This window comes from Xenopus laevis, chromosome 6L (genome assembly GCF_017654675.1).
Source record: "Xenopus laevis strain J_2021 chromosome 6L, Xenopus_laevis_v10.1, whole genome shotgun sequence".
In the NCBI taxonomy this organism is placed as follows: domain Eukaryota; kingdom Metazoa; phylum Chordata; class Amphibia; order Anura; family Pipidae; genus Xenopus; species Xenopus laevis.
In genome coordinates this window covers 67,996,606-68,024,151 of record NC_054381.1, presented here as the reverse complement: position 1 = coordinate 68,024,151, position 27,546 = coordinate 67,996,606, and the positions used below count along the sequence as shown (strand labels likewise).

The window sequence follows — 27,546 nt, the reverse complement described above, 5'->3', positions numbered from 1 at the left end:
TGAAAAATGTTTGGGATTTTGCAACCTAGCCAATATTTTTTTCATCTCCAGTTCCTTGACCAACCATGTTCCTCTTCTACAACCAAATGTCTGTCTGGATTGCTGCCCACAGCAGTTTATAGGAGTTCAACATTTTAAGTGTGTACAGAGGTTACTACAGGCCATCTGTTTTTATCTTGAAAACCAGCTATGCTAAGAAGGAAGGATAATAGAGGGAGTGCTGGAAATACCTTCAGGTTTTTAAGGTCTGTGTCCACACTTTTCCCATGTTTGTTTTTGGGAGAGAATATAATTTAGCCTACCTCTACGGTTTGTGGTATCAGAATATTTGGCATGATGTAGTAATGTTGTTATAATGGAAAGTACGTACCAAGGGAGCACTTGATATAATTAGTATATTTTCAAATATTTGAAAATAAAATTCTTTCCTGGAGTCCCACACATGCCATGCATCTTATTCTAATATTTCTGGGTCCAACAAAATCATCTTTAGGTCACCCAACCCCCAGGCCTTTCTGGAGATATTTATACACAACTACACAATACATTTTCATCAGTCAGCACGCCTCCCCCACTGGGCATTCTATACTGCTGTATCCTAGTATTTGCTAAGTTTGCTGTCTCTGTTGCTGAGTCCCTGCCTCGAATTTAGGAACAAAGGTGCTGTGTGTTAGGACTAAAACTCTAATATGTGCTATATTTAAGTGATAATAGCATGTAAATTAAACATTTTAATAATCTAATGCAATCAACTATGCTTATTCTGTCCACAGGCCCTGTGGTGATGGGAGGTTCAAGAGGTTTAGGAAGCTGTAGATCAAATAAAAAATATAACATCACAGTCACTGTGGCATCATTGAAGAATATACTGTACTTTTGCTAGGATTGTAATTGGGAGTGGAATGTTTATTTTTTTCCCTGCAGTTTTACTATTATTGATTATTATTATTGGCCTTTGATAGAATACTGGAAACTTGCTATAGTTTTGCCATAGATTAAACAGATGACAGTATTACTGTAATTCTTTAAGCTTACAATTCTCTGTGTTTCACGGTGACTTTTAAATCCTTAAGATTTTAGTAGAGGCTATCCGGAAATTATGATGTATCTACTGTATGTATGAAATATGATGTATCTACTGTATATCTTTACTCAACACTTCGTACTTTTTGTATATTTTTTAAAAGAATTTTTTTTGCGCTATCTAGTCTCTTAGAGATATATAAGACTCTGTCTCTTTAAGGATTGCTTTGGGTTTTTTTTTCTCTTTTTTCTTATTTGTGTTTTGATTGGTTGTCCCCTGTATAAATGCTCATATCCTGTGACTGACATCAGAGCCCATGACCAAGTGGGTACGAAACGTGTAGGGTGGATGGAGATGATACATATTTTTTAACTTTGTATAAATAAAAATATCTTTTTTTTAACTATTCTTCTCTTGTCCTGTGGATCCGTTTGAGTGCCGGTCAGCCCTGCTTCTACTTATCCTTGGCTATCCAGAAAACCCATTATCCAGAAAGCTCCAAAATACAAAAAGGCCATCTACTATAGAGTCCACATTAAGCAAGCAATTTCTTGTTTTTAAATGATTTGAGTTTTCTCTGAGATCATGAGTGAATCTTTTTCAAGTCCAGACACATATTCTATATTGGATTTAAGCCACTCTTGTGTAGTTTTGGCTTTATGCTTGTGTTTGTCTTGCCTAAAGACACATCGTCTCTCGAGGCTCAGGTTTTTGTAGACTGCTTTTGGTTTATTAGAAGCAAAAAGCTTTTTGTGTGATGATGTTATTTGTAAGCCTTCATGTATTGACACAATTAGGCCTTTCATTTTTTAACTCACAATTGCTTTCAGTTGTCTGCCAGCAGATATCAGGCATACAAGCGTAACACTGCACTGAAATCATTTGCAATTAGATACTTTTTGCCAAATGTTTCATCTTTTCAATCCCATTCTCCTCACATTTTTAACAATTAAAAAATCCCCATGATATAATTGCTTATTTTCACATGACTTAATTATATGGTATCTATCTTTTTCTTTTGACTTGTATAGAGTAGGGCTTATGCACTTAAGTTGTTAGCTGACAAAATGTTGTTTTATTAAGCTAACAAAGTTTCCACAGGATAGTCAAATAGTATTAAGTAAATATTTGCTCATCTCAAAAACGTGTTCAAACCTTAACTGATATGGGGCAGCAGCTAAACCAGATGGCTCATCATCATCATCATTTCTCAGGTTAGTCAATTTGCTTAAAGGGATAGGCATAGTTTGTCAATAGTTGAAAATTAAATCCTTTTTGTACTTTGTTGCAAGGTAAGCTGCAAAAGTAATATTCTAAGATTAAATAATTGACTGTGCAAGTAACTTCATAAAGATATAGTAGCACAAATTGGTAGAAAAGCATATAATTTAGGTGGCTACAATAGAGATCAATAACATGTTTTATGTGTAAAACAACTTTATTATAGGTGTGTATTAATGCAACATTTCTATGCAGCAGGCTTTTCCAGTGTATAACATATATGCAGGCTAATGCAATAAAAGATGCTGTTTGCCCAGGTCTGTTAACCCATTGTGTTGAAACAGCTATTTTTTTATATGGCACAGTCAAGCTATCACAGAAGTTAACACTGGTGTGTGCTGGGCCCCTTTCTTCTACAATATACTACAAACATTGACGTGGTCGTATGTCAGGAAGTTGCACCACCAAATGGAAAAGAAAATTTACATAAAGGATATGTTCCTTTTTGCAAACTTTTGAAACAGTAACTCCCCTCTTGTTATTATCGCTATTTAAGAAAATCATGTTATACAAAGAAGATGGTGAAGGCTGACTGATGGCCATTACAATCTTTTGAAGTGTGACATCTGGACTTCTGGCTCTCCAGTTAGACATCCCTAGCATATAAAATATAATGGAATCTTTTGTGAAATAGCCTTTTAAATGCTGGGGTGGTCCCAAGGAAGTAAGGGGTGAACTAGTTCTTATACACAGTGATTCTGGTATTTAAAATAAGTTAAGTTGTAAGTTTGACATCTTTCTTGGGGAAAGGTATAGTTTGCCTGATGTGATACACAGTTGCGGAACTACCAGGGGTGCAAAGGGTGCAACTGCATCAGGGCCCACACCGCACCCCCTCTGGGCCTGCCGGCAGTTTGCGCAATTTGCGAATCTGTAGCGATCTCTGCTTCCAGAGGGGGGTGGCCTGGGTATTTCTGTTACTGGTAGGGTTGACACCTTTTCTGGAAAAAAATACCGGCCTTCCTATATATTTATCTTTTTTCCCTATTAATAACATTGGGATCGACCATCATTTTTACCGGCCAGGCCAGTAAAATACCGGCCAGGTGGCAACCCTAGTTACTGGTGATACACTATATAAAATGGGGCCACCCATTCCAATTATTGGGATTGACTAATTAATTCTCAACCATCTTTGCTGACATAAGTCCCATCCCCTATGATTGAACAATGAATGAAATAATACGCATATCCACTATAACAGCATGTATACTAAAAGTCCATGAACTCCTATTTTTTTAAATGATCACACAATTCAGTACATAAGACTAAAAGTCAGCAAGGGTTTCAGATGTAATTAAAATTGGTGCCATATATATTAGTAGAGAGCATTATGCCCCTGGCTTAATACACATGGGGCCTCCCCCTTAGCCACTATATCTGCAGCAGTCCATTAAATAATTAGTTGGATACCATCTCTGCTTGTGCCTCTGATATATCCACACTGTATTATATGTCATATAACTAGTGATGGCCAAATTAGTCCCATTTTGCTTTGCCAAAATATTTGCGAATTTCCAGAGAAATTCACAAAAAAAGGTGAAAAATTTGCGAAACGCATTGAAGTCAATGGGCGCCAAAATTATTTTGATGCGCATCAATTTCAACATCCGCTGCAATTTTTATACACGTGCCTATTTTGTCCAAATGCATTAAAGTCAAGGGGCGTCCGAATAATTTTGATGTGCGTCAATTTTTATACGCACGACTATTCTGACACGAGCCCGAATTTTTTTGACATGACAGATTTTCTGGCTGCGAATTCTCACTGCATTTTGCCAGCGACAAAACGCAAATTTGCAATTTATGTATTCGCCCATCACTACTTATAACCATAGGGTTACACAGTATATAAATTAAATATAATTTTTAACCCTATATACCAAATTTATACCCTTAAAGGGATGCTATAATCTATAAGTCATCCTGCTATTTCAGAAACAGGGCAAGCTCTATTAATTAATATCAATAATTAATTAAGGCAACAATATGTAAATTAAATATTAACCTTTGTTTCAAACATAACGGTTGATACTGTGTATTCCTCCCTTTTTTTCTTTCTTGGTCAATAATTTGACCTTTGATAAATAACCCCCTTATTGCTATTGCTACTTTTTAGTACTCCTCTTTATATTCAGGCCCTCTACTATTCATATTCCTTTCTCTTATTCCAATCAATATATGAAAAAATATGAAAAGTTGGACCCTAGCAACCAGATTGCTGAAATTGCAAACTGTAGATCTGCTGAATGAAAAGCTAAATAACTTAAAAACTACAAATATTAAAAAATGAAAACTAACTGCAAATTGTCTCAGAATATCACTCTCTACATCATACTAATAAAAAAAATGAACAACCCCTTTAAGCTGCAAAGGCAGAATCAACTTCATATTAATACCCTGGACATGCAGGTGTCCACGTGTTTTTGGCCATATAGTATATTTGTATGAGCCCAAAATAGCATGCTCCTCAACCTATGCACAGCTGCTCAATGCAAGCAAAAATTTGAATCTGTGTTTGTAAATCCGTTTTTTTTCTTTGGTAAGTGTGGGTAAATTGTGTCTCTTCTTGTGTCCTGGCATTGCAAACACTCCAAAATCTGTATGAAAAGTAGATATTGTGGAGAAGTCAAAATGCTTATACGTATATGCCTTACTTCTCAAAACTAACACTTCAATTATTTTGACAGAATGTTATATACTACTGTAGTAGAAATGCACAGGGATCAAGTGGGTTCAGACTAACCAATTGCCCCCTATGCAACACCAGCCTGGCCACTCCCTGACTCCTCCGTGCCATTCTAAGCCCCAGGGCGATGCTTGTTTATATAAGTTATCTTTTTAATGCGTGCTGTACCAAGAGTTTATTGCAGTTCATTTCTCTCTTCCTGTCATATGACTTTTATTTCTGTTTTTTGCCCTGGGTACTTTTTCATTTTAACTGTTCATTTTTTTCTATATTGCACAGTGGTTACTATTGCTTCTTTGTAGCTCCTGTATACTGGGTTGAATTCTGACTTGGGCATTATCCTTATAGAGTTAGCAGTTGCTCCAGTTTCCTCCTAGAGACAAAAAAAAAAAATTGTAGTTTAAATGGCTGACAACAGTATAAGTGCTTTATCAAAATTTGACTGAGCAAATACCCTTTTGATTTTTAAAGCTTACTTTCAGGATTTTTGTGAAACCAAATAGGATAAATTGTAATATTTCTGTGGCAACCCTGATATAGCACCCCCAATAATTATTCTTACTTCTATTTTCTTCAATCTGCACCACCAATGTATATTCTTACTTTTATTTTCTCCAGTCTGCAACCCCAATGTTTATCCTTATTTTTGTTTTCTCCACTCTGGATTGTCATAAATAATAGAAGATTCTCATTGTGCCCCTAAGGGTAATATTACTTTCAGTAAGATTGATGCCCCCAAACTATTGCTTGGCTGAGTGTTTGACCACTGAACGCATAAGAAAATAGGGCAGGGGTTAAAGCCATCCTGAAACAAGAAGGGGGTCACAGGGACCCCTCCCACCTAGCAACACCACTGTCTATCAGTACTTTGTTTATCTTATTTCAAAATGATTTTTTTGCATCCTATTATGCAGAATCTTTAAACACACATTTCATTACAAAGATTTCAACTATCTTTGTAATGACAGAGCTGCTGGGATCACCTGTGCACAGGCCCGGATTTGTGGAAAGGCCACCTAGGCCCGGGCCTAGGGCGGCAGGATTTTAGGGGGGTGGCATGCTTCCCAACCACACCCACATTGGTTCAAAAACACTGGGGATGCGCTGGAGATACAATAATTTTTAAAATTTCCCATGCGCCAATCCCCATTGCTCCAGTCCAGATGATGAAAATTTGCACGAATGGAGGGGACAGGGGCGACGAACGGCAGTGGGCCTAGGGGCGCCCACTATGTAAATCCGGCCCTGCCTGTGCATGTTTATCCAAAGGTAGAGTGCTTAGTGTGTATGCGATTTGTCCCACACTTGAAGGTGTTTGAAGGTGACTTAACCAAAGGGAATGTTGTGGGATTATGCTAGATCATGCAAGATTTTTCCAAGCTGCTTGATCAAGGTAAAAGGAGAGTGAGTTCAATAATACATGAGTTAGCTAAATACAGGTATGTAATGCATAGACCATTTCCCCTTTAAGAATATATATTTCCCTTTGTGCACAAAAATAAATATGTATGTGGCACAGTACAGAATACTTAAGCACTACTTGTTTTCTATCTTCAGCATCAAGTTACTGGCTGTTCAGGAGCTGTCTGACAAAGATGCACTGGAAAAGGTACTTTATCATTGTCTTTCTGTGTTTAAATGTTAGAGCACTAATGACTGTGAAAGAAGAAACCCCTAAAGCAGTTACACAACCTCGATGTTTCCGCACAGTGTGGCTTTCAGCATCTTATTTTAAATTGTAGAGGGACACTTTTTTTGTTTTCTTTAAGTGTGAGGAATACATAGTCAACGTACTCAAAAGTTGCTATACTGGAAGTGCAAAGTGTGGAAATGCAGAACACTGCTAATGTGCCAGAGACTGGTGATTTAGGTATTTATAATGTTGTGCATAAAACAAAACTCACAAAAAAATAGCCATTAAATGTGCATGTCGGGTTTTTTGAATGTACACTTATGGCATTGAAAATATTTCCTGTATGGTTTCTATAAAGTATTAAAGGATTTATTCTCCTTTAAATTAACTTTTAGTATGATGTAGAGAGTGATATTCTGAGACAATTAGTTTTAATTTTTTTTTTTATTATTTGTGGTTTCTGAGTTATTTCGTTTTTTATTCAACAGCTCTCTAGTTTGCAATTTCAGCAGTCTGGTTGGTAGGGTCCAAATTACCCTAGCAACCATGCACTGATATGAATAAAAGACTGAAATATGAATAGGAGAGGCCCGAATAGAAAGATGAGTATTAAAAAGTAGCAATAACTATAACTTTGTAGTCTTATAGAGAATTTGTTTTAGATGGGGTCAGTGGAAACTGGAAGGAGTTAAATTAAAGGTGAACCATCCCTTTAAAAGTTGTCTTTAGGCTAAACAACTGATTTGTTAGGTTCCGTTACCAACATCCTAGGTACATAAAAATAGAAGGCTGACTACTTTGTTTTCCCGGAGCCAAAGCACAAGTGACTTGATGAGAACAGGAAACAATGTTTGCCTACACACATATCTATAGTATGTATTATACAAAGTACGTGTTATGTTAGATACTACACAGGAAATGGTTTATGAATAAATGACAAAATGAATTATTCCTAATTTCATGTCCTCTAATAAAACACATAAGTATAAAAGCTATGTCCCCAGGGACAGAGGTTTTAATATTAGTTAGTTACCAGATATTGAGACCCGTGGTACCACCCACATGCACTCTACCCCCCTCCCCCAGCACTTGATGTAAAGTAGAAGGAGGGGTGGGGAGATGGACAAGGGGGGGTAAAAGCCATACTGGAAAAAAAGGGGTTACAGGGTCCCCTCCCACCTAGGTACACCACTGTCTATCAGTACTTTACTTATCTTGCTTCCTACTATACAGAATCTTTAAATATATTCCAGACATTTTCTTAAAATAGATGTAACACTGGGGTGTACTCAAGTAAGTTGCAGTCAGAGTAGGGATGCCTGCAGTTAAAGGGAACTCTAACCTTTAACAGTACATGAGCTGCTCCATAAAAAAACAACCGCCACTGATTGCCATTTTAATAAAACAATGTCTGCCTTTTCAATTACAGGGTTAAAATTAATCTGAATGCTAACTCAGGGTTCAATAGTATTTCATAACATCCATTTGTTTCCAATGAGACTTTTTAGCATTTGTTTCCATAATACATATTGTATATTTTATATACTACTGTTACAATTAATAAGTTAAAATCGTGTGGATGCACATTCACTTACTGAAATGATGCTTCTCGTCAATGGTAGATTGACAGCTCTGTATCAAGTAAATGGGCTTCCCTAGCATCCCCTACCTATCCCCATACAAAATTTTGCAGGTTCGGGTACGGGGTAAGATTTTGCAGGTTAGGGTCGGGTGAGAGTTTAATTTTTCCTGACCTGTACATCACTAATAAGGAGTCATTTACTAAGGGCTGGGTGCAAAGAGCAGAATGCAACTTTTACAGACAATTGTCTGCTTCTTTCAAAGTGCAGCTTTTAAAGACAACAGGTTGCCTAACACGCTGTTGGTACAGGGTTGACACTTCGGACTGGCAAATGCCACAGGGGCTGTTGTAAGTTGCCATAGATAGTTGTTATTTATTAGGCAGATGAGAGCTGTTTGGGCCTCTGTGTAACTGCAATTCCAGGGCCTATTTTGTTTCTCAGTCTAGACCTGAATGTGTTTGTTCTAAATGACAAGCAAACTGAGACATCTTTGTGCTACGCACCTCTCATACATTCTGGGGCATATTTATTATGCTGTGTAGAATGAATTCGCTGAAAAACAGTGTAAAAAGCTGTGTAAAATAAATGGCAAATTTATCAAGGTATGTTTTATTTTACGTCATGTGAATGCCAGATTTGCCACTGTTATTTTACATTGCTTGCGACGAAAGGCATTCTAAGAAATGACACGTAAAATAACCTGGTGATGTGTGGTGTTTTATCCTGCCACTTTTTACACCACATAATAAAAATGCCCCTCTGTGTACAGAACAGTTGAAACACAGGCAGTGGAGGGTTGGCACCTTTTTAAATTGTACTTACTGACTGGTGGGGGGGGGAGTGGTGACAAAAGGGGACAGTAACAATATATAAAACTTGACATAAAATCATAAACAGCTTCAGAATGGAAAGAGATAAGGTAAGATCTAAGCTAAAATTAGATATTTTATAAGATTTCGGAATTTTGATTTAAAGCTTGCACTTAACAGTATTTAATCTCCCTCATTTACTTAAGTACAAAGATAAAAATAATAAATGTGAGTATTCTGGATTTTATGAGCAAGATAAATATGCAATCACAAAGAAGTAATAATGCAGTATGGTTTGTGCTTGTACTATTCACACTGAGCAATATACCACTGTTTATGGCAAAAAACTGATGTTTTGCAATCCTTTGCTGGGGTATAAAACTGTGCTTTATGTTTGAATGTAAGAAGAATACTTGGAAAATAAGATGATGTTAAGGCTTAAGACAATTAAAGGAGTGGTTCACCTTAAAGTTAACTTTTAGTATGTTATAGAATGGCCAGTTCCAAGCAACCTTTCAATTGAATGTCATTATTAATTTTGTATAGTTTTTCAATTATTTGACGCATTCTTCTGACTCTTTCCAGCTTTGAAATGGGGGTCACTGACCCCATGTAAAAACAAATACCCTGTTAAGCTACAAATGTATTGCTGCGGCTTCTTATTATTACTCATCTTTCTATTCAGGTCCTCTTCTATTCATATTCCCGTCTCTTGTTCAGATCAGTGCATGGTTGCTAGGGTAATTTTCACCCTAGCAACCAGATTGCTGAACTTGCCAGTGATCTGCTGAATAAAAAGCTAAATAAGTCAAAAAGCACAATTATTAAAAAATTAATACCAATTGCATATTGTCTCAGAATATCACTCCAAGGTGAACCACTCCTTTCCAAAAAGTACTTTCTAAGTAGTGCTTTCCAAAAGTAAATGTTTTTCTGGGGTCAACTTAGGAGCCCTTATGTCACTTAAAATGTATGCAGTGTTTTTGCAGCATCCAAATTGTAGCTTTAGCCATGAAAAGAGATAAGATGCAAACTTTGATGTGATTTTCTGAAATTTCATGAAAATGCTAATTTAAGCAAAGCTTTGCAATTAGGTAGTTCACAATAGGCGTATTTTCCCATTTATGATTCAAAAGAATGTTTATTTTCTAGAGGTAAATGCAGAAATTAAGTATCGCACAGCTGATCTATACAAGTCAGGAATCTCTATAAAACTATGCATGTTTGGTATTGACATGCTTCCAAATCAGGTATATTTTTACACATATAGTGAAATCTATTTCTCAGATGTTTCTTTATATTGGGAAAAATAGATAATGCTTTCATTTTTTAGATATAAAAAAATTCAGGCACTTTCAGAAAGCTTAAGTTTTACTAAAAAAATTAAATTGTCTAAACTTAAACAAAACAAAAATAAATTGCAGAAAATCTGTAGTCTGTAAACTTTTACAATCAGGCCCCTCTAATCCTTCTTTTTATGCAGTCATCCTCAAATTGTTGAAAGTCACACTTTCAAAACTATTTTCCCACATAATTCACAAGATAAGAATGAAAATAATTTTGGATAATTCAAATATCAAAGGTAGTTTAAATTTTGAGTGTTCTCCCCATAATATTTCTATGGCCATTCAGCTCCATGCTGGCCCACACCTAAGTAAAATTGTAACTAACACTTTCTGGATTGCATGCTGTATTTTCTGGTGTGCACAGTTCTATCAGCTTTCATAAAAGCAGTTCCATTTAGGCTGTAGGGTAGGCCTGGACTAGGATTCAGAATACACAGAGGCCTAAACAGCCCCCACCAGTCCACTAAATGTTGACTGTTTATGGCATCTTATAGCAGCCCTTCTACAATTTGCCTTAATGCACAGATTGCCAGTCTGGGCCTGGCGGTGAGTAAGCAGTTAATTTTGCTTTTCTTTCCCCAGCTGATTTTTTATTTGCTTGGGGATCACATTGTTGGTAATAACAGGCTCAGTTCTGGCTTTCTCTTGTTACTTCTAGTTGTTTCTGATGCTGCAGCCATGTTACAGAAACCCTTCTAAAGTGACCAGAAAGTACTTTAGCAGATTGTTTTACATTTATAATCTGATATGTTTTTTGTTTACAAATTTTTTTTTTTCACAGGGAATATCAAATGAACAGTTCAGTGAAAGTATTAGAACATTCAGCATCAATCATAAATGAACAATTAGTGGATTGTTGTTGCTGGGGTTTAGCTCGTCAGCATCCATCAGAACCTATTGTCATGTCTGGGAAAGGATTATATTTCTTGACAGACCTGAATTAAAACTAAAGATTCTTTTGTCATAAAGCCCTAACAGATTATTTTCTGAGATAGTTGACCTTGATCACCTAGATCTAGATATAAAGTTTATATTTTGTAGTTGTGGTACAAGTGAACATTTAAGAGGGTTAAAGTAAACCATTCAAATATGTAGTGCAGATTGATTCTTTTATGTAGAGACATAGTAGATGAGGTTGAAAAAAGTCACGCACCCATTTAGTTCAACCTGAATCCATCCTAACTGCTGGTTGATTCAGGCTAGTGCCAGACTAGGAATCCGCTCCACTGCTGCTGCTGTCCTGAATGATGTGTCTTCATCCAGACGCATGGTCTCCACATTGGTGCAGGCAGATGCGTTGGATACCAGCAATTAAAGCAAGCGTTCGTATTTCATGGCCGATATCCGCCATGTCTGTCTGCACCCGGGCAAAGACAATCAGGACAGCAGCAGCAGAGGAGCGGATTCCTGGTCTGCATTTCTGCACAAGCCAACATCCACCTAGTCTAACACTAGCCTTAGAGGAAGGAGAAAAATAGCCCCATCTGAACCATCTTCGGTTTTCCATTTAGGAGTAAAAATCACTCATGACTCCCAAGGGGGCTATCAGGCTAGTCCCTGGATGAGCTTTGTACTAAGAGTTAATTCCAGTAATGTTGTATTTTCTACCTTTTCAAAGGGCATCCAGCACTATTTTAGAACTTAATGTACAGGCCAATAGAACAGCCTGAGGGAGAGATTTCTACACAATGTTGGCTTAAATGCATTCCACAACATGTATATTTTTGTTACATTGCACATTATACAACATCCTCTATAATTGGGTAGACTAACATTTGTAACATTTGACTCTCAAAAATGAATTGTAACTGATTAGCAATTGTGTGCATTGCAAATAATGTATTCTCCCAAAATGTTTAAAAATGTATATGAAACTTTTATTTTTAGTTTTAATTATGGTGTGTGTGTTTGGACAGTCATTATTATTTATTATGCACACACCAACAGTACAAACAGCATCATTCAAGTGCTTTTCTTCTTGTTTTACTTGCTGTGTGCTATTCTCACCTCTATCTATAGGAGGCATAGATGGATTATGAGCAGTACAGATTATTTGATTCTGAGCTAATTTTTATCTTCTTTTTTAAAGTTTATTTATTTATTTATTTATTTTAAAGGTAGCATTTTTATTGTTATATTGCTGAAACCAACTCCCGATTTCAGGTAACCTTTGTTTTGAAAGTGTATGGGGAAAGTGTATGGGGTTTGTAGTCGCACTGCATTTTATATTATCAGAAGCCTTGATAGGTAGATAGGGTTGTTTTAATTACTGCTGATTTGGCTGACAGTAGGAGTCTTCAAACAACCCATCACCCCATGTGCTGTAGCCCTGAGGCTATCAAAAAGAAATGTTGTAGTCCTTAGACCAATGCATTTCAGCAAAATTTCTCACACATCATTACTGATGGGTGCTTTGTTGCATGCCAGAAATCATGATATCAGCTGTTCACAAAGTACCCAAACATACCTGAATTGTTCTGTATATAAATAGCTGCTGATAAAACTGATTTCTCACGGGTGATAAAGCATTCCATTTGCCATTTACTTAAAGCAAATAAGAGGCAGCATGGCTGGTGTTGACTGTTTCTCCACTCTCTATAATATGGGGCGGCTTCTCCTCCGTGTGCTATAAACCCAGAGTATAGCAATGGTATCAGCATAATTATCTCTTTTATCCTCATCACCTTTAAATTCATTATCTCATTTGTAGGAGGTGTGACTATGGAGATGGAATTTTAGAATGTTCTGCTTGCTCTCAAAATATAAAGAATGTAAAAACATTTAAAGGAGAAGGAAAGCTACTGAAGCAGTTTATTGCCAATAGATTAACCACAATAGTGCAAGCTATAACACTATATTTATTCTGCAGAATACTTTACCATACTTGAGTAAACAGCTCTAGAAACTGTCTCAGCAGCTGCCATATTGGCTTGGTGGGACATCACTTCCTGCCTGAGTCTCTCCCTGCTCGCTCATAGCTCTGGGCTCAGATTACTGCAGAGAGGGGAGGAGGGAGGGCGAGAGGAGCAAACTGAGCATGCTCAAGGCTGTGCCCTGGAGGTTTAAGCTGAAAACAGGAAGTCCCATGTGTACACAATAGAAGGAAAGAAATGTGGTGTTTCTTTTGACAGAGGACTCAGAGCAGCATTACTTGGAGGGTTTAGTGGTGTATTTATATAGACCTTTCTAATAATAACTTACTTAAGTTTAGCCTTTCCTTCTCCTTTATGGAATAATCTTAGGCATTTTATTAATGCCATACATTTTACATAATATATTTGACAGTATAATTGTTGGATATAAATGATTTAATATTAAATATTGCAAATTTATATAAACATCTGTGGGCAAATGTGGTTAGGATTATTAGGACAAGTAGATTTTAAAACAGTATGGGTTCTTTCTGTAGTGATCCCTAGCAGTGTTTTTAATGGCTGCTGATTTTTGAGCAGTGTCTTAGGCTGGTTTTCCTTCACTGGAGCCACTGCTATGGGGCCATGATTCACCTTCTGAAGGGTTTATTCTAGAGAACTTGCCCCAGAACTAGCATTTGCACTGTTTAGAAATGGATTTGGAAAAAGTGTCTGATGCCACAAACCTGTTATTGTAGTTCTCTCTTGGCCACTGCACCAATAAATTAGTATTTTATTTTGAGGCACCACCTTTATTTCTACACAAAGCTCTATCAAAATGTCTACTATTGCCAGACATCTTTAACCTACTGGCTGTTACATAATCGTTTTGGTTGGTGATTTTCCTTCTTCTTGAAGTGCTTGTACTGATTTGTCACTAACAAATCACATGTCCAATATTAATGACACTTTGCACCAAATTTGTATGCCTACATCCGTGCACTATTTAATTACTAAGTTTCATAAATTTGGTTTTTAAAACCAGAGAAAATAGAAAGAAAATGAAATGGTAATAAAAGTCACCATTTTAAAGGGCAAACCCCAAAATAAAAATGCCTAATAAAAGAAAATATAATTCTTAGCAATGTTATTAAACATTTTCAATGCTTTTAAAATTGTTTGTAAAAACAATTGCTATTGAAAGCTGCATTTGCCTAACTCCTGGTTGTTACTTCAACAATGTTGCAAAAGTTCCCAAGCAAAGAACTACCCTACATAGACCAAGCCTAGGAGCCCCCCCCCCCTGGGCAAATGCCCCTAACTCTTTACCCCTTTGTGCAGATTCTGTCCAGCGGAGTTCACGGGCGCCATCTTCTTCTCTTCGGTAATCTTTGCCCCCCGGGCAAATGCCCCTAACTCTTTACCCCTCCTTGCAGATTCTGTCCAGCGGAGTTCACGGGCACCATCTTCTTCTCTTCTGTAATCTTCGGAATGAGACCGGAGAACAACTGTGCATGCACCGAAACTCCCGAAAATTGCAGAATCACTCGTCTCATTCCGAAGATTACCGAAGTGGCTGAAGACGTCACCCATGAATTTGCACTGAGGGTTAAGTTAAGCGTTAGGGGCATTTGCCAGGGGGAGGGCAGCTAGGCTGGGGGGGAGGATGGAGGGGCATCTATGTAGGGTACGGAGGTAGGGTTTTTTTTTTATTAAGGGTTTGTTTCTCTTTTAAGGGGAGGCTAACTGTGCTGTTGAGTTTTCTCTGCCTAACAGTGAACTGTCCAAGCTGTTTAGAAATAGTTTTGTAACTAGCCTGTTTCTTACAGTAGTGGTGCTCAGAAATCTTTGTATTCAAGCCATGACATACTTCTACAAACCTGTGATATCATAGTTTCCCCTTCAAATGACCTGAGAATCCTAGAAGTTGGAATACTGTTAATATACAAAAATATGGATACTTTTCCTCAATAAATAAATGTATAAGTATAATCTCTCTGACCCCATGCTGGTTATACTAAACAGATTATACTTATTGGAACAAGATGCTAAGGTATTTAAATCCAGAAACATCTTTGTACAAGTCTGAATTGAGAAAACCAGTGGGATGACTAGCGAAACGTTTTTAAGAGAAAAACTACAGCATGTTGATTTGACTTATTCCTCTCTAGATATTTATAACACTATATGCATTACCTACATGTAGGTACCATGTACCATAACTGGTAAACATATAAGATTTAATAAATGTACTAAATAAAAACTTAAAATAAAACAAAAACCAGAAAAAATACCAGACTATAACTTTTTTTTAGAAACTTTCTTTTAAAGGCACTGAAGAGATAAAGTATTACTGCAAGGGTGGTTGTCAGGGACTAATACGTTGCTTGTGAGTCCTCTTCAATAAGATGTCTCTTTGCATAGGCTATTTTCTGTCCTTAATCATTATTTTTCTTTGCTGTTGAGATTGAAATCACCCAAATTTCCCAACTATCTGGGCATACATGGCAACTCTCATACCTTTCTGATATCCTGTTATTAGGAATAAACACATTGTCCTTCCAATCTCTGTTAAAGTGAAATCTAAATTTTACACTCCCTGATTTTACGTTTTACTGCTTTTTACACTTTTTTCTGTAGTCCCACCAATGTATAATGCATTATACATTTCCCTGATTTTACATTTTCCTGGATTTTTCATCTGTTCCACTAAAAAATTTAAAATGGAGGTTCAACCGTATTCTATTATTTCTTCCCTTTTAAAGAAGAAGCTTAACTAGGATTTGGGTAGATATGTTGTACATTATGATCTGGACATCTGTTTCAAGGTGACCACAACCCTCCAATCTGTGATATGATGAGATCTGTGCCTCCAAAGATTAACCCAGTAGCTCCCAACTTCTTTTCTGCTAATTCACAGTCCATACTCAGCACTGCTGCCACCTGATTTAGTGGCCAACTCACAATATGCTGTATATATATCACAATATAAAGCTGATATGGAATTAATTTTGATTATTAGTTTATAAGTACATGGCAGCTCTGCAACCAGTGAATTTGGCATCAGTATTTAGTAATCAGCCTTGTAGCATCAGCTTATATGACAGGCAAACCTTATTTTCTGCTTGACAATCTGCAACGTCCCCTAAGCTTACCTTCAAGACAGCTGCTGAGAGCACACTGAGCATGTGAGTGTTGCTGACACTTCTAACAATATCCAAGATTGGTGAAAATCTGTGAAATCTGTAAAAGCCTGGATCATTACTAAAATATAGATGGTGATTTTGGTCATAAATTACAGACACAAGCATTTTCTTCCAAAAATCAACCTTGTGTGCGCAATGACTAGCAGATCTCATTCACACACAAGATGGGTACAAGACAGATCTACCAAATATGTCGACAGAGAAAAAGCAGTGTGTGCTATAAGCCTAGAGTTCAGTCTCTAATTGGTATTTTATTAGGAAAAGATGAATCATGTAAAAAATTATTTGGCTTCAATAGACTTTTTTTCCCCTACCAAAGCAGCAGTATAATATGAATAGCACAATGAAAACCCCCACTGAGGGAAACTGATAGGAAATCACATTCCCATGGGTAAAATTAATGTTTCACATAGCTTTAGGTGTGTATTTTTGGCAAGATTTTCTTGTTGGCTAATCAAAAGCATTTCATAAGAAGTGGACCAAACCCAACAAGAGAATTCAGGTTCTGTTAAGGTCTTCCTGACCCTACAGAAAAGTTACAAAGTAGTTTTGTTCTTAAGGCTGAATAGAAATGTTGTCCTTGGAATTAAGGTTTTCTGGGCTGTGCTTCTGAAACTTAATTTAGTAACTGTGGAATTTGCTTTCCCAGGCACTGGCCTTGATTTAAAGTCGTTAAAATCAGCCATCATTCTTTGAAAAGTTTTCAGGAAAAGGAGGCTTGAGTAGAATCCTAATTGTTTGCCTAAAAATTAGATTTATAAGTTAAGGTGTTCTTCTTGTTCCTGAAGAAAACAACTCATGGATGCATCCACTTTTGATTGTTCAGGTCATGCAGTCAGGTATCAGTCCAGTGAATTGAATATATATTCAATTATATAATATCATATAGTTGGGGTCAAGGTGTTTACAGTACAGGTATGGGACCTGTTATCCAGAATGCTTGGAACTTGGGGTTTTCTGGATAACAGGTTTTTCTGTGATCTGGATCTTCATAACTTACATCTACTAGAAAAATATTTAAACATTAAATAAACCCAATAGGCTGGTTTTGGATTGAGTATATCTTATTTGTATCAAGTACAAGGTACTGTTTTATTATTACATAGAACAGATTTATTTTTTTTAAGAAATTTGGAAAAAATAGAGTCTATGGAAGATGGGTTTCCATAATTCTGAGCTTTCTGGATAACGTATTGTCAGATAACAGATCCCATACCTGTTCTAAAATCATTTAAATATGCCTGCACTGAGCAGCCATTGATCCAGATCAACTGAACAATGGATTCATAAGATGACAGGTCCAACAAGAAGCCTGCCATGTTTTGTGCTTTTTTAAGAAGCAACTTATATTTTACAGTTCTATATTCTAGTAGGTCTTGCATTTTATCTTATCTTGAAAGAAGTTTTACCCAACAGGATTATGAGGAAAGGAAGAGTGTTTCTACACAGTTTCAAAACAAGTCTTGTGCAAGCCTTAAGCTGAGTCAGTAACAATAACAAAAACAAAGCTGATTTTGGAAGCCCCAACACAATATATATAGTATACGTATAATACACGCTAAACTCTAAACTCTAATTTATTTGACAAATCGTGAACCCTCCAAAAAAAGATGCATACATTTACTTAACTAGAAGTCTTGCATATCCAAATTTGAATTAAACAAATAACACTGCACCATATGTTAACAGTAATTTAATTGTCCAGATTTTGAAAATAACTGGACTGGTTTTGCTTCAGTTTGGTTTGGCACTAAGTAGGGTATGACATATTTGCCATTATGTTGCTACTTAAAAGCAGTAATTTTGCATGTTGTATCATCAATTTTGTTTGATTTGTGAATTGTTTATCTCCTGAATATGAGTGTACACTCTGTGAGCAAAGAATAGGATATAAAGTGTGTTTTGCCTTTAATGGGTGGGAGATGTAAGTTTTAGGGAAGGTCGCTGTTCAGAGACTTTTGCTCTTGGGCCCTGGAATTTGGAATGGATGAGCCGTACATTCCATTCCACCAGTCCAGCTCACATATTGAAGTAGTCTTTGGATTGGATTCTGGGATTGAAGTCCCTCTATTTTCCAGAGAATCCATGCATCCCCCACTATGGAAAGCAGAATGGCTTCAAGTCCCAGAATCCATCACTTCAAAATGGAGCAAGGGGATGGAGTAGTTGCTTTACACTATGATTATAAGTAGGTTGGGGAACTGGTAGGGTTGCCATCTGGTCGGTACTGGCCTGCCAGTAAAAATGTTGATGTATGCCAGTTTTATGAATAGAGAAATACCATAGGAAGGCTGGTATTTTTTCCAGAAATTATGGCAACCCTAGGAACTGGTCACAGGGAGTGCAGAGACAGACTTCATGGGTCTTTTCAATCTGTGAAATCTGGTATGTCTGTGAAAAAATATATATTTATTTTTGGATGTTCAGATAGTGTTAATATTTTTTTACATAAGCCCAACTGCATGAGCTTGTGTTAGAAAGGTGGTTTATTGTCTCCTAAAAGGGATGGCATGTTGTATGTTGTGTGTTTCTAGCTAACAAATAAATGATACTCATTCTCAAATAGTGACTTTATATGGCATCTTACTGCAGCCAGAATCCAGAGATTACAAGTCTAGGCTTTAATAATTTAGTTACAGAGTGGGGTACACGGAGTCTACTGTATTGGATAACTTCTAATGTCATACATTTTTGTTTTGCAGTTATGCACAGAATTAAATCAACCATCACTGCCCAACATTCGTAAGTGGAAGGGGATGCGGGGATCGTGGAAGTGTATTATTTCTGAAAAGTCATTATGTGGTCCAAGTGAGGTATGTGAAATTCCTGTACCTGCTACCTAGCTATGTACTTAACCTTACGTGAATGAGAGACTGTGCTATAACAGGGGAGTGTATTTTTACTTGTTATGGAATGTTCTACATTGTTGTTAAATATTTTTTGGCAAGAGCTTGTCATCCGGTTGTTCTCTTCAGCGTCCTATAAGGCTTTGCCAACTTATTTTTGGAGCAGCTCGTTTAACGGAAATTTTAGTTTCCAAATTTTAAATTGTCACTTGTTATGGAATAAGAAATAAAATAAAGACCCAAACTATCTGTGTGGATTTTGTCATGATTTTTATGGTGTTGTTTTTAATACTACTGCATATTACACTGTGTACTTGACAAATACTTTATTCAACATTTCAAATATTATTCCAGAACAGATGAATGTTTTTATTTTATTTTTTTTTAAATGATGTTTTGTAGGCAGCCATCTCAGTTCATTCTGCATATTCCTGTGCTTTTAGAAAGAGCCAGTGCAGCACAATGTAGTGCACCTAATAGCATTTGCTTCTTTTTCTCTTGCTTGGGTGCTATTCTTATAATTATAACTAGGTGGAGCATGGGAACATTTTTAGAAATGCAGATGATTTCTGAGTACATTTTGATCTATACAAGGCTGAAACCTTCAGTGGGACAATATGTTGTTTGGCAGGGTAAGTAGGGGGTTTGGCGTATTATAACCCATTGCCTCTCATTGTATATAATGTATTTGGAGCTAAAGTACTCACTGCCTCTCATTTTATTTAATGTATTTGAGTTGTCTCCACTACCCTCTGCTCTCTATGAATATATATACTTGTATAATGTACAGACTTCATGACATGAGTGTGCACTCCTTAGCAGTTATAGTCTTCACTATGCCAGGCAGTGGGTCTGCTTCTATAACTGTGTAATAGCACAGATATCTATAAGGAGATACTCAGCTTAAATGTTGTTTTTTTCCTTTACTTTATGTGTCAGGGAGATTATTTTATTTTAGAGTTTTGAGTGATAGAATGCCTTCTAACTTAGTTTGTGCTTATGTTGAATGTATGGGGCAGTTCTTTACCACGTCTTTGGTTTATATTAATATGTTCAATTTCAAAAAATCAATTAAAATATGTTGATGCATTTTTTACTTTTTCTGATTATTCTGATTATTTATGATTATCCATTATAAATGGTTTTGTCTTTCCATTGTAGAAAGAAGAATATTTTGGTTTCCTCTGGGATGTCTCAGCTGGCATAGAACTGAAAAATGTTAATTTATCGGAGAATATGCAAACTAATGGCAATGGCAAGCACATGTATCTGCAGCCGTACATTGCACATTTTAAGGTATTTGTTCTAATTTATATTTAGTGTGTATATTTAATGTGCCCAGTGCTCTAATATTGCAGTGATGAGCCAAGCACAGTAGGATTGTGCCATTTTATAAAAGAGGGCATGAATTCAATTCTTCAGTAGACAACAGAAGGGCTGGATTTTACAGGTAAAATAATTAAAACAATATTGCAATATTGTAGAGTCCAATCTACCTTCACAATCAGGCACTGGTTTGAATGAGAGATGGGAAGAAACATAGGAGGAAAGGGCCTGAATCAGGACATCAGGCCATCAGAAATCACAGGGCCCCATACAACAACATTTCCTCGGCCGCCTGGGCTGCGCCCACCGCAAGCCCCACCTACAGATCCGCCCTCCCCACCCCACAGGTCCGCCCCCCACGACACAGTAAAAAAAACAAAAAAAATATTGATGGCTAGGGTTCCCACATGTTAATAAAAAATAAAAAGATATTGGTGGTCAGGGCACCCCATAAAAAATATTGGTGGCCAGCCCCCCCCCCCACATTATAAGAAAATTGGTGGCCAGTGCCCCTTAAACATCCATGCCTTCCCGAAGTCAGCAGCTCTCAGAAAGATGGGGGGCCTGGCTAATCAAGTAAGTGCGGCGTGGCCGGGGCTGGGGGCCCCCCTTACACTCTGGCCCCCTACAACTCTCCCCCCTGTCCCCCCCTGATGGCTGTCCTGGCCTGAATAAAAATGTAGCCTCAGTGCAATTAGTGTTTGACAAAAAGGTATAAGAGGAAGTCAAATGTAATTTTAAAACTATATTAAAAAATGAAGACCACTAAAAAATTTCGTAGAAATAGGACTTTCTATAACATACAAAACGTTAGCTAAAGGTGAACCATCCCTCTAAATCTGTTTGTCACTCTGGTTAATCCCTGACTATCCAATGCCATGTTATTTGAGGCAAAACTGTGTAGAAGGCTGGGCTTTCTGAGTTTTTAATGCTATTATTTCTATGCCTAACTTAAACTAATCACAGAACCTTCTCTAGCCACCTCAACAATCTGGTTAACAAACTGTTTTGTTAGCAGCTCCAGTCAGAATCACTGTATTACCTCCAAGTACATGCCCAAAAACCCTCAATATTTTATGCAGTTAAAAATTCTGAAAATATATTTTCACAAAAGTCCAGCCAAACTGGTGGCTCTACACAAAGCCCCTAGGACACTCCCAGGACTCTGTACTATATCTTTTAAATGGTGGTCTGACTGGTAATAAATATGGAACGCAAATGTTCTATACACCTGACATATATGCAAATTTGTTATAGATTTACAGTTGGTAACAATTTTTCATCTTTCAAAACAGCATATTATGGTAAAATGTAACATTAAATTTGTATTTAAGGAGAATGAAAGGATAAAATGAAGTAAGGTCTATATAAATACACCAGTACACCCTCAAAGTAATGCTGTTGTTACACTGGTTACCACTGTTCATATGTAACAGATTAATATTACTCCAATCTCTTTCTGGTTTACATTGTAAGTCCTTTGTAAGTTCCTTTATCACTTCTTTCTTAAATATGTAATATACATTAAATAAAAACAAAATTATATTGACTGCAAACACTTGAACAATAATTTGTACCACAAACTTGGGTTAAGAAAGAGAGACTTGAACAGGGTAGAGTACTGGGGAAGAAAAAACAAGACTGTGGGGCTGATTTACGAACGTGGGGGATAAATTTCATAAGGGCATGTACGATAGCATAAAGCTGGCCATAGTCGCAAAGATCTCATCGTAGGAATCGAGGATTCGTATGATTTTCGGACTGTGTGTGGAGAGTCACGACATTTTTCATCCGGCGGAGATTGGTCGTTTGGTCGATCGGACAGGTTAGAACATTTCTGTCGGCTGCGGGTAATATATCTGCGTGTATTTCCCGATTGTACGATTTTCAGTGGGAGACTGTCACTAGCTTTGTCTATCGTACGATTGCTGTCAGGGGCAGAACATCGGCTGATCTGTTCTTTAACTACTTTATTTGGTCGGAATGGTAAGACTTTGATCTGAATGGTAAGTGGCAGGTCAGGAGATGGGAAAGTCCGATCGGACATTGATTCGTACGATCGGATCTTAGTGTCTGTGGCCAGCTTTAGTCATTAGTTGGGGGATTTAATGGGCAAAGTAACACTAATCTCCAATTTTTATATCCCCCCCCCCTTCAGCTCTTTTTGCATTATGCACCTCATCTCTTTATTTCTCCCTTCTTCACCTCCTTCATTCTGGAGCACAAAGACTATTAAATAAAGTGCTGCACTCTTCCCAGCACATAGTAAATTACACTTATAAACAGCACATGTGGTAATAGAAGGGGGTTTGATTAATAACCTGCAACTAAAGTTCTAAAGTTCTAAACAGGCTGATGGTCAGTTTAGCATTTTGATTTTTGAACTACATCAGTGTAAAGCAAGAGTTCTTGGAAAACCTGGATTCCATCAGTTATAAAATACATTAATACCTTATTTATTTTTATTTACTTAGTATTATTTTGGTGTTTTTGCAGTTTATCTCATAGGAAGAAAACAAGGTCATTTTGGATAAATGTATATCTTTATTAATATAGTACTATTTGAATATAGAGTTCTGTTACATTCTTCAACAGATTAAATAATAGTACAGACAGTCTGAAGAAACATTGCAATAATTAATAAATACACAGATTAAGTGCCACATATTATGAGACACAGGAGGAAGGTGGTCCATCCTCATAGATAAATGGGTAAATAACTGACAAGAACAGATTGGAAGGTAATACGTCCTATGGGCCATATAAACTGCAGTATGTACTTTGTCATCTTTTGTTTTGTTTAGTTTAGAGCTACTGTAACTTTGACATTTTTTCTGCAGGTCGGAACATGTGACTTGACCTTAGTAAATATTCACTTGTCGCCTCCAACAGTGGAAACTGTGAAGCATCAGAATGACACTTACAAATCAGCAGTGTTTGGCCAAGCACTGCAGGAGACCCTGAAAAGTAAGCAGAGCAGCTTAGACCGAATAGAAGAACATGAACCAGCCTTTCTTAAGCAGAAGCACTAAAATGACAGTGTTGTACCAACAGAACAGATTTGCCTTCACTGTGTAATAGCAACTATACAAAACATCCTTGCAAAATCAAAATGTATTTACATTAGAGTATTTTTTCTTATTTAAACTTTTAACATGCCTTAATAAGAGTTAAAACTTTTACTGTAAAAGTGGCCATACACGGGAAGATTTAGCCAGATTCTGCAGTTTATCTGCCCTATTAATGGGGATCTCTGATCTGCCCACCTAACCAATATCTGGCCAATAATGGGGCAGATGTTGATTGAGCCAGTTTGATTTTCTTGTTGGATTGGGGACCACATCGGCTAGTTGATGTGGTCCTTGCTCAGACCACTCATATACCAGCCCTTGTAATCCGACCATTTGGCCCAAGGGCCAGTGATTGGACTAAAGCCCAATCTTGTCCACCTTAGGTGGGCATATTGGGGGAAGATCTGCTCATTTGGCGGCAACCACAGATGAGGCTGGCAGAAGATGTGGGAAGATAGGATTGTATTTCAATGTTTAAAAGTAAAGAAACTGGTAGGGGACTATATTATATATGTTATAGATGTAACAATTCTGAGTTTTACCTGTTTGCTCCATCTGAGGCCTGCATGATAATCCATACTATTTATTTAACGTTCCCGGCAATAAGTTTTAAACAATTTGGCAGGAATATTTCTTACCTGCTTTACTATAACAGGGAATATAGTATATACTGTAAATAACATTTCTTTTTCCTTTGCTAATTGTTGGGCTTTTCCTTTGTCAGATGAGAGGGATGTCATCATTTTGGGGTGTTTCAGTCTTCCAGCAGACTCCAGTGAGTTTGATGTACTGAGAAAAGAAAAGTTTCACTGTCTACTTCCTCTCAACACCTTTACCAATATTAGCACAAAGAACCCACAAGGCAATAAGTCCCTGGACAATATCTGGATCAGTAAAAGTCTAAAAAAGATTTTCACAGGTAATAATACTAATAAAGGGAAAGAAATGTCCCTTCTGTCATTATTATATAGAGTGCTTTTTCAGTACCCTAATTATTGTTTCACAGCAGTTTTACCTCATGTTTATAGAGTGAATATTCATGACACCAATTGGGTTTGTGTATGTATGTGTAATAGCAATTATATTTTATCAGTACAGGTTTGGGATCCGTCATATGGAAACCCATTATCCAGAAAGCTCAGAATTAAGGAAAAGTTGTCTCCCATAGACTCCATTATAATCAAACAATTCAGATTTTTAAAATTGATTTAATATAGTGCCACACCGAAGGTTACTGATTAAATTAAGGATTGTTGGCATGAGAAGGATCTAGGGGTTTTTGTAGATAACAAGTTGTCTAATTCTGGGCAGTGTCATTCTGTGGCTACTAAAGCAAATAAAGTTCTGTCTTGCATAAAAAAGGGCATTAACTTAAGGGATGAAAACATAATTATGCCTCTTTATAGGTCCCTGGTAAGGCCTCATCTGGAGTATGCAGTGCAGTTTTGGACTCCAGTCCTTAAGAGGGATATAAATGAGCTGGAGAGAGTGCAGAGACGTGCAACTAAATTGGTTAGAGGGATGGAAGACTTCAATTATGAGGGTAGACTGTTAAGGTTGGGGTTGTTTTCTCTGGAAAAAAGGCGCTTGCGAGGGGACATGATTACACTTTACAAGTACATTAGAGGACATTATAGACAAATAGCAGGGCACCTTTTTACCCATAAAGAGGATCACCGTACCAGAGGCCACCCCTTTAGACTAGAAGAAAAGAACTTTCATTTGAAGCAACGTAGGGGGTTCTTCACAGTCAGGACAGTGAGGTTGTGGAATGCACTGCCGTGTGTTGTTGTGATGGCTGATTCAGTTAATGCCTTTAAGAATGGCTTGGATGATTTCCTGGAAAGACATAATATCAAAGGCTATTGTGATACTAAGCTCTATAGTTAGTATAGGTATGGATATATAGAATTTGTGTGAAAGTAGGGAGGGGTGTGTGTATGGATGCTGGGTTTTCATTTGAAGGGGTTGAATTTGATGGACTTTGTCTTTTTTCAACCCGATTTAACTAGGTAACTATGTAACTATGATTCCCTTTTTCTCTGTAATAATAAAACAGTATCGTGTACTTAATCCAAACTAAGATATAATTAATCCTTATTGGAGGCAAAACCAGCCTATTAGGTTTATTTAATGTTTACATGATTTTCTAGTAGACAAGGTATGAAGATCCAAATTATGGAAAGATCCGTTATCTGGAAAACCCCATGGCCCAAGCATTCTGGATAATTTGACAGAATCTGGTGTGTTTGGTGTGAATCAGACCTTTACCAGCAAATAAACACTCAGCATCATGGTATTATCAACATATACTGTGATGTCCAGACCTTTACAGTATATGCAAATTGTAATACTCTTCTGTACTGACTTGGGTTCTTACTAAAATTCAGACCCTTAGCAATCGGCGGAAAGTATGTTTAAGTCCTGTTCAATGAACTTTGTACTTCCCCTTTATGGAGGAGAAAACATCTGTTGGGAGAAGCAGATGAATGAGTCTTAAGATTCTGTGTTTACAGATGGGCTAATTTATAGACAACCCTGTCCCCTCACATAAGCAAAATACAGCTTAAAGGAGAACTAAACTATTAAAGCATTAGTGAGGGGAGGGGGCAATGCCAGGCAGTTAAGGGGGGCTTTTTTTGGTATAGGGGGGTTAGTTCTCTTTTAAAGGTGAACAACCCCTTTAAGACCCTGTTTGTTGTTATAAATGAATGTAAAGTGATGTGTAACTTTCTGGCGCTAAAATGATGATGATAAACATGTCCTAAGCAATATGAGTCTGCCTAATTCATGGCAATCTCCCTTCAGCTGCACAATGTTAATCACACACAGACCTTCTGTCACTCCCATCCTGCAGAAAACCCCAGTGCTCAGCTGACAACAGACTATCTGCAGACTGCAGTCACAAATTGTAACCACAGGAAACACCCTGCGTGTGCTGAGTGCCTGTGGTTATCCCATGATTTTTTGTTCTGCAGATAGGAAGCTGCATTTCATCTGAGCTGCCTGGCACTTGAACTGCTTACTACAGAAAGCCCTGCCCGTATTATAAAAGGAAGGAAGGCACCTCTTTGCAATACATATGCATAATAAATGCAGATGCTAAACTGAGAATAATTCCGATAAAAATACAGGACATAATAGATCCCAACTATCTGACTTTACTTCTAATGTCTTTTAATGTTCTGATTTTATTTTATGCCTTACAGAAATAGGCGTTATTAGAATAAAGACCTGATTTCCTTCTGTTTCAGGATACTCGTTAGTAGTAAGAGAAGGCCTTACAAATCCCTGGATCCCGGATAACTGGTCCTGGGGAGGAGTGGCTTCAGAACACTGCCCCGTGTTAGCAGAATTTTACATGGATAGAGACTGCAATAAGAAGGAAATGGCTACGAAGGCAAATGGCATGACAGTGGAACGCAATGACACAAAACATGAAAGATGAAAGAAAAACAGAGCAGCCATATCATTTCAGCTGGACAACCGGGTAATAACCCTCGTGTCGACTGTGAACTTTAGAAAGGAATTGCTATGCCTTGCACATCTTGCATATTAATGTTTGGTTTTAAGTATCCCACAAGCTCTCATGCTAGAACTGGATATTCTATATCCAATTGCAATAGAACAGCTGCTGTCTTTAACTTGTTCCAGCCTCCTGCTGCCGCTTGGCTGCACACAGATTTTTGATATGGATGTACACTGTGCAATAGAAAGAGAAAAAGCTCTTTAAACATTTCAGTGAAACAATACAAATTTCTGGGAAACTATTGTCTTTTTATTTGTAATGTTTTTGCTAAGCAAATGCAATAACATAAGACCATTAACACTGTAATATTTTTCCTTAAAATTAATTAAATTACACAAAGTAATGAAAGTA

The 27,546-nt window shown here is 37.2% G+C and overlaps 1 protein-coding gene across 1 annotated transcript in view; it reads left to right on the top strand.

Moving 5' to 3' along the window:
* eepd1.L (endonuclease/exonuclease/phosphatase family domain containing 1 L homeolog) overlaps positions 1-27,546 on the top strand; it is a 42,618-nt gene extending 15,072 nt beyond the window's left edge. Inside the window, 6 exon segments of the mRNA NM_001091639.1 lie at positions 6,552-6,603; positions 19,126-19,236; positions 20,431-20,565; positions 23,436-23,562; positions 24,391-24,585; positions 26,921-27,546. Coding sequence (NP_001085108.1) covers positions 6,552-6,603; positions 19,126-19,236; positions 20,431-20,565; positions 23,436-23,562; positions 24,391-24,585; positions 26,921-27,114 — 814 coding nt within the window. The 3' untranslated portion in view covers positions 27,115-27,546.